Here is an 8521-nt window from a genome sequence, read left to right as displayed (position 1 = left end):
AAAACAGGCTGTGTAGAGGGTTGATGTTTTTTCTAGGTAGGTAACTGAGTCTACTCATTCCAAAAGTTTCATCCCTACAAGGATGAGATCTTGTTATCTCTTTTAGATGTTATTTCTTTTAGACTAATGACTGAACCATTGTTTTATCTAAGAGACAAAGGAAGTTGTTAGGTATAAAGCAAAGTGCACCATAAATAGAAGACAAGGAATAGGTCAGCTTAGCATCATAATAGTAAATTTGTTGACTTTTGATTTATTATGTTGAAATTTATTTATTTCTTAAAAATGTGTGCATTTATTGAGTACAACATTTTTGAAAGTATACATGTTGTAGAATTGTTAACTCTAGCTAATTAAAATACATATTACCTCAAAATACTTATGAAAGCTTTCCCTTTAAAAAGAATACTCTACCAGAATAGATTAAGGTCATCTTTAGCATCCTGGTAGTATTACTCAGTAGTTAATTAAACCTCTGCCCAGCTGGATTTTGAAACAGGAACTTGGACAATCCTGAACTCAGCTACACTTAAGGCTTCCATCTCCAGTTCTTTTAATCCTGGCCAAGACAGCAGCCTTAGATACCTTCTTCAGATCATAAGCCAGCCCAAGCGCAGCCATGCAATCAATGAAGAATGTGGTGAAGTTGAGGCTCCAGCGGTACTCACTGGCGGAGTAGTCATAGGGGAAGGTGTGGTGGTAGTTGTGGAAGCCCTCACCTGGGAGAGGAGCAAGGAGAACAGTTAGGGAGATTGCTTTTTCCTCATCTTTGTACACTTTTTATCTAGTAGGTACCACAAACCTCAGAGAAACGTGTTGTTGAGTGAGTGGGAAACCCCAGTGTCTTCTCTGAAGATGCCTACAGAGGTATCTTAAGCAATGAATCAAGAGCCTTTGTCGGCAAGTTTCTCTCAGAGGGTAAGATAAATTGATCCTCGAGCTTCAGGAAATACTGTTCATATGTGAATTTGGGTGACAATGGGGGTGGGAAAGGAAAGGTTGGGGAGGGAGAGAGACTCCTAAAAAACTGTGATTAGGGGCTGGGAGTTTGGCCTAGTGGTAGAGTGCTTGCCTAGCATGCACAAAGTCCCGGGTTCGATTCTTCGGTACCCCATACATAGAAAAAGCCAGAAGTGATACTGTGGCTCAAGTGGCAGAGTGCTAGCTTTGAGGAAAATGCCCATTGCTCAGGCCCCAGGACTAGCCAAAAAAAAAAAAGAAAGGAGTCTCAGGTCCTTTTGTGCTCCAGCAGGCTTTGAACCTTGATCCTCAGATCTCAGCCTCCTGAGCAGCTAGGATTACAAGCACGAGCCACTGGCCCAGCTGTGGTCTTGCCTTTCACTGCTGACTTACCCATAGCTCCCAGTGAAACCAGGATGTTCTCCCGAGACTCAATGTTCTTGTCATATGGGCGGTATCCATAGAGGTGGGCAGCACTGTTCACCAGCCAGGTGGCATTGAGCACGATGGCATATCGCAGGAAAGTGGCCACATATAAACTGTGTTTCAAAGTTTCACCCCAAAAATACCAGGGCACCAGTGTGGGCAGGATGAAGCACATCAATAGGAGACCAGACTTATAGTACCTACATGAGAAACCACACACAGAATATTGGAGAAAGGACTCATACATCTATCTGGATTGTCCCGTTTCACTGGACTGGGCAGTCTTTTCCCTTATAATATGAAAATACTGGGGGCAAAAGTGAGCAAGAGAATGCCTTCTTTTGAGCCTGTAGTTATTTAGATTTGCCAGTGTAGCTATGTTAAAAGGAATCACCCACAGTGGCCTAGACCAGGTATGTCCCTCTCTGTCACTATGTAGGCCCCTGTTCTCTTCATTTCTGTATAGACCAGGCCATCCACATTCCAGAGGAACTGGTTAGCCTCAGCTTTGATGTTACTGATATTCCTTGCAACTAATTCTCATTCTTGTCATTGCTTCCTTAGCCTGGGTCTGCCTTACACTTTTAACTTGTATCCCTGCCTGGCCTTTTGGCTCAATATTTTTCACCTGTCCTAACAATGATCTCTCCAAAGCACACTTGACTGTGCCACATAATGCTGGAGAATCCTTTGGTGATTTCCAAAGGAGTGAAGTCTGGCTCTGGGACCCCACGAGAGGGTGATCAGATTGCCATTGCAGTCCTTCTTCCTGTCACAAGCCTCAAGCAGGACTATGGTTCAGGAACACGTTTGAAGATTTAGTTTACTCTTTCTCCTGTCTCTGTTCACCCAGACTTGGAAGAGGCTCTATTCCTGGGTGGCTTGTGGATGCTATTTTATAAATGGATCCTTCCCCTTTAGGTTCCATTGATCCATCTCACTTCACTATGTCATACCTCTCACGGCCTGTAAGCAATGTTCTACTGCTTTGCTTCCTGGTTAGTTGGGTATTTACATTATCCCTCCAACCTTCTCCAAGCTAAAAATTCCTTAAAGGCAGGACTTGGCTGAATTTTTTTCTTTCTTTCTTTGTGGGTCATGGGGCTTGAACGCTGGGCCTGGGCGTAGTCCCTGAGCTCTTCAGCTCAAGGCTACCACCCTACCCTCCTTGAGCCTCAGTTCCATTTCCAGTTTTCTAGTGGTTAATTGGAGATAAGAGTCTCCTATTCTTTAGTACTCAGGCCGGCTTTGAACCTTGATCCTCAGATCTCAGCCTTCTGAGTAGCTAGGATTACAGGTGTGAGTTACCATGCCTGACTAGGCTGAATACATTTTGAATTTAGCCTAGGTGGTAAACATTCGTTGTATTTGTTTTAATAAGATAGTTTACACAGGAAGAAATATTTGAATTTTTTAAACCTTCAAACTTACAAACAAGGAAACCATGTAGGAATTATTTTGTAAGTTCTAAAGAAAGTGGAACCCAAACCCCACATTCTCCACACCTCAGCCCCATCCTTCTTCACTCACCTCCTCTGGAACATCACCAGCTTCTCAGCTTTGAGGTCAGACAGGTCCAGCATACCGCCCTTCTCTTTGACAGCCGGGTGTTTGCGCACAAGCAGCCAACCCACGTGGGAGAAGAAAAAGCCACGCCGGGAATTGTGCGGATCAGCATGAGTTTCTGAGAACTTGTGGTGGGCGCGGTGATCTCGGGCCCATTCATACACGTCGTTCTGGAGGGACAAAGAGGAAAGCAGGTCTTAGGAGGGATGCCTCTGGGGAAGACTGAAATGCCCAGATGTCTGCAAGGACCCAGAGCTCACAGCCCAGCACCATAGCCTGTAGTCTCTGGCTACAATGGAGGTGTAGGGGCCTGCCCTTTCATGAGTACTTGTTCCTGATGCTTATGTGGAAAGTCAGCTTCCATTTCCAGAACACAGGAACAGCACTGCTACTATTCTTGGTTACATGCTAGGGAGAAAGTAAGATTCACAGTACTCAAGGATTGGTGAGGAACATGGTAAGTCTTCAAGCAAGGAATGTGTGACAGGTTCCTCACTGGGTGTCCAATCCTTGGCAAGAGAGACTAGGAAGCCGTGAGCTCCACTCTGATTCCTTCATGTAGTAGCTTGCTAATCAAGTATCAAAGATCTCTGTTCTTGTCTGTCTAGCCCCTCAGTAATGTACCAATGTCTCTTCTTTCCAACTCTGCCTCACAAGGATCTCATGAGCCTCAAGGAACAAGTAGCCAGAGTAGAGATGAAGATGCACATATGCTAAGAACCTCAGATAGTGTCAAGAAACAAGGAACTTAAGTTGGTTTCCTAGTTTCCTCTTGCTGCAAGTGGAGTCTCATGTGACAAGCACATGACAGTCCCCTATCACTAATTCCCTTCATATGGTTTGTTTCCTTTATCTATAAAAGGGGGACAATAACAGTACCTACCTTCAAAATGGTTGTGAGGATTAATGAATTAACCTATGTTAACTGCTTAGCACAGTGCCCAGGACATTACTTCCTGAATCTGTGGCCATATCACCTTTCATCCTTAAGGTCTTAGCATGAGTTTAATGTCCACTGCTCATCCAGGAAACCACAATCATTCCCTAGTGTATGTGCCATGACCCATTAGGTTAAAGGACCCCACTAGGACCTTGGAATAAAAACAAACAAACAAACCCAAAAACAACCCTTGAGGGCGCTGGCTCGTGCCTATAATCCTAGCTACTCAGGAGGCTGAGATCTGAGAATCAAGGTTCAAAGGTTCAGCACAAAAGAACCTGAGACTCTTATCTCCAATTAACCTCTAGAAAATGGGAACTAGGGCTTAGCTCAAGGGTAGAGCGGTAGCATTGAGCTGAAGAGCTCAGGGAAAGCTCCAAGGCTGAGTTTAAGCCCCTGACCACCAAAAACAAACAAATAAAACTATATTTGGTAGGTTTTTCTTATTTACTGTTTCCCTTCTCAGGCTTGATGGATACTAAGCAATGAGACTAGAAAGGTTGCTCTGCTGGGGTTTCTCCACCATAGATAGAAACAGCATCTCACCTGGAATGCCATGGTGTTGGCAATGATAAGGAAGAGCCTCAGAGGCAGCCGTGCCTTGTAGGTGCGGTGGCTCCACAGGCGGTGAGCCCCTGCTGTGATGCCCATGGCACTGAAGGCATAGCAAAAATATGCTGCAAGAGAGACAGAGGGGAAATCAAGGGCAAGTTCCACCAGGGGAAACATGACAACAGACACTCTGATACCTTACTGTCTAGAGTCGCAACAGAAAAACTAGAGTTTCTAATTTAGCTCTACCAGCCAGTACTCATGATTTGTGCCCACTTCTCATGCCTCTCATTTGCCATGCTTCTTTTTGTCTTTCCTTCCTTCCTTCCTTTCTTTCCTTCTTTCTTTCCAATCCTAGGGCTTGAACTCAGGGCCTCAGCACCGTCCTTGGGATTTCTCAAGGCTAGAGCTCTACCACTTGAGCTATAACACCACTTTCAGCTTTTTCTATGTATGTGATACTGAGGAATTAAATCCGGGTCTTCATGCACACTATGCAAGCACTCTACCACTAGGCCAAACTCCTGGCCTGCCATGTTTCTTTTGTCAGCCCAGCCAATAGTAATTCTAAACAAATATTGGGAGGTTCTCAACACTGACATCTGAGTGTTAATCTTGCAAGCCTGTAGGCACCTAAGCTGCCAGAAGTGATATGTAAGTGGGAAGGGGTACTTCAAATAGATTTCACTTTCTCTTATTAACAGCTCTAGGAGGTAGGGGCTGAAGTCTTAGCTGAAAGTTAACAAAGGCTCACTTTTAGGGAGCAGTTAGAATCAATGGATCCTCAATGCTTACAGAACTTAGTTCTATGAGCAATACCATGCATTGTAACTATTCCTCCTATGTGCTGCTGAACCAAGATAAGTTTCCAAATAGTCTCCTCCTTTCCTTCTTCCTACACACTATCCTGTTCTTTCTTTACTATCACCAGGGGAGTCAGAGTCAGCATTTGGCCCAGCAAAGTTCTGGCTATATTCTCATTCTGAGGTGGGATTGAAGCCCAGTGTGATTTGCTGCCTCTCTGGCCATGTGGAAAGTGAAATTATCTTCTCACATACAGCATCTGATGGTACCTAACTAAACATGTTGCTCAGTGGAGCCACAGCCTTGCAGAGAAGGGAATTTTGCTTTGGTTTTAAGTAGAAGCTCTTAGTTGAGAGCCATGGAAAGATGCGCATCTGTTTCATGTTGTTGTTGGCCCCAGTATATTGGCTTCTAAACCACACTTGATCCCATATTGGTATTGGAGAATTCAGTACTCTTCCCTGCCTATTATTATTATTATTATTATTATTACTATTATTGTTGCCCAAGAGTGACTGTCATTACATCACTTGAGCCACACCTTCAACTTGGATCTTTTGCTGGTTAATTGGGGAGAAGAGTCTTTAAGATTTGTTTTTTTTTGGAGCTGGAAGATAGGATTACAGGTGTGAGCCACTACTAGGGGCATTTTGATCCCTTAATGTGATAACAAATTTGTTCTAACCACACCTCTCAGTTTATCAAATAGAAGGCTTAAATCACTTCAAGTCATCCCTTTACACTATTCTGGGAAGTTATAAACACGGTTTATAACTAGCCTTATCCTAAGAAATCGGTTGCTAGGAAAGCACTTGAGTAGTATAGGGAACATCACCTTCCTAATCCCAACAAGTGTCCCTACTCAGTAGCTGGGAGACTTCCAAGACAAATCCAGAGGGAGAACTCTCCCTTCTGTAAAACCTAACAGGCCAGGGTGTGGCAGATCAGTCCTTCTGTGCCACTTCCTTCCAAAAGACAGAGGAAAAGAGCCCACATTTGAAACTGCTCCAGAAAACTCCCATTTTTTGGTCCACTCGGGGTAACAGAGCCACACATCTGCACTCTGGGCTGAACAGAGTTCATCTTCCTCCAGGTAGTTGTGGGCAGAAAGGTCAGATCCCAAAGGTTTTTATGGACAACCAATTACCGTTCTTCCCTTTTCAGTCAAGTCTCTTCCTGAGCCTTTCTTATTTCTTCCCTTTGTTGGGGAGGGGGGCTTGGAAACGGAGCAGGAGGGCAGGATCCTGCTATGTAACTCACATTGGTCTTAAGCTAGTTATGTAGCCCAGGCAAGCCTTGACATTCCCCTTTCTTCCTCATTCTTGGGACTACCGGCATGCTTCTGAATTTTTTTTTGGGGGGGGGAGGGTGGTGGTAGTGGTGGTCATTGGACTTGAACTCTGGGCCTGGGTGTTGTCCCTGAGCACTACAGCTGAAAGGCTAGCTCTCTACCACTAGAGCCACAGGCCACTTCCTGTTTTGGGGTGATTAATTGGAGGTAAGAGTCAGGGACTTGCATGGACTTTTTGTGCCCCGGGCTGGCTTTGAAGCCATCCTCAGATCTCAGCCTCCAGAGTAGCTAGGATTACAGGCAAGAGCCAGCGGTGCAGCCTGGAACCACAGTTAAATCTTAATCCCATCAAGTTCTTTTCTTAATCCTGTCAAGAGAAATGGCTAGGACTGCTGCTCTATGTGGGACTGTTCCTCCTTAAAGAGCAGGGAGAAATCTAGGCACTGGCTCAGGAGGAGGGGAGCTGCTTACCCCAGAGCCAGGTGTAGGCCTTGCAGGAAGGGACCAGTGTGATCCCATACAGGGCTCCCAGGTGCAGCAGAGCCATGAGGATGACGTTTCTCCACACATACTCAAGCTTGGGTGGGGGGCCCGCCTCATCCTGGTAGGTGGGGTCCAAGATGTCTTCTTTCATTTCGGGCCGGATCTTATCTCCCAAGTCCTGGAGAGACTTTTCTAAGTCATGTTTTTCATTCTTCAGGCCCCCAGATGGAGGTTCTGTGATGGTGGTGGTGGTGGTGTAGGAGCTGGAGATCTGTAAGGAAAAGGAGTGCAGAAATTAGGAGGGCAGAAGGGACCCACTTCCTTCTGTCCCAACACTTGGAATGGAGCAGGGAAATGCTGGGCGCTGGCAGTTTGCACTTACAATCCTACTAGCTATTCACAAAGTTGACATCTGAGGATCACAACTTGAAGCCAGCTGGGGCAGTGACACTAACATCTTCAGTTAATCAGCAAAAAGGCCAGAAGTGGGCCTGGGAGCATAGTCTAGTGGTAGAGTGCTCGCCTAGCACGCATGAAGCCCTAGATTCCATTCCTCAGTACCACATACACAGAAAAAGCCAGAAGTGGTGCTGTGGATCAAGTGGTAGAGTGCTAGCCTCGAGCAAAAAGTGTCCAAGGACAGTGCCCTGGCCCCTGAGTTCAAGCTCCATGACTTGGGGGGGGGAAAGAAGAAAGCCAGAAGTGGGGCAGTGGCACAAGTGGTAGAGCGTTAGCCCCTGAGGTGGTAGGGAGAAGAGCTTAGGGACAACATCTAGGGCCTGAGTTCAAGCCCCAGGATGGGGAGGGGGGTAAGAGGGCAGGGGGGACGCACAGAAAATTTCCAGAAAAACTGTAAGAGTAGATTTTGGCAAAACTGAAGCTAAAGGGGGTGGGTGAAATACCTGCACTAGTAGCAATTCACAAAGGAACCTCCCCTCCCCACGCTGGCTCTCGAGTGGGTCTTTCCAAAAAGCCGGGAGTCAGCTGCGTGAAGTATACAGCCACCTCCCCGCACGGGGCGAGCGCAGCCCAGGTCCCCTCGGCGGCTCCCACTCCTCCCCGCACTCGTCCCCGGGACCGCACGCGGCGGGCCCGCCGGCTCGGGAAGCTCACCCCTTGCAGCATGTGCGCCGGCATCCTGGCTCTCCGCCGCTGGGCGATCGCACGCTGGAGAGGTGTCCGGAGTGCTTCCGCGGTGCTCGGGGCTGCGGGGCTGAGGATTTAAAGGGTAGCACCGGTCGTGGGTGGAGGTGTCCCGTATTTCCTCAGGCCCCTTTTATCCGCTGCCAGCAGAGGACAAAGTGCACGAGGTTCGGGCAGCCCGGGCGTGGAGATGGGAGGGGACAGAAAGCAGAGCCGGGCCACCCCGCCGGGATGCTGCGAACGAACGCCAAACCCCGCGCCGCTCCAGCCCTGGCCTCCGGGGAAATGCTAATAAGGCTCCTGTAAACTCTGTCTTGTCATTGGCCAAAAGGAATTTGGTGCCACCTCGTCTTGCC

The 8521-nt window shown here is 47.0% G+C and overlaps 1 protein-coding gene across 1 annotated transcript; it reads right to left on the bottom strand.

Annotated features, from left to right (window-relative positions):
* Positions 1-233: 233 nt before the first annotated feature.
* On the bottom strand, positions 234-8244 carry LOC150053947 (acyl-CoA desaturase 1-like). Its single transcript, XM_090346073.1, has 6 exons — positions 8136-8244; positions 7011-7293; positions 4439-4569; positions 2917-3122; positions 1354-1586; positions 234-719 (listed from the first exon to the last, which is right to left on the bottom strand). The coding sequence occupies exons 1-6, from the start codon at positions 8157-8159 to the stop codon at positions 520-522; spliced, it is 1077 nt and encodes a 358-aa protein (XP_090202199.1). The 5' UTR covers positions 8160-8244; the 3' UTR covers positions 234-519.
* Between the last annotated feature and the right edge of the window lie 277 nt (positions 8245-8521).

The sequence above is a fragment of the Megascapheus bottae genome, chromosome 15 (genome assembly GCF_031878675.1).
Source record: "Megascapheus bottae isolate mThoBot1 chromosome 15, mThoBot2.hap1, whole genome shotgun sequence".
In the NCBI taxonomy this organism is placed as follows: domain Eukaryota; kingdom Metazoa; phylum Chordata; class Mammalia; order Rodentia; family Geomyidae; genus Megascapheus; species Megascapheus bottae.
This window is presented reverse-complemented; position numbering and strand designations above follow the sequence as displayed.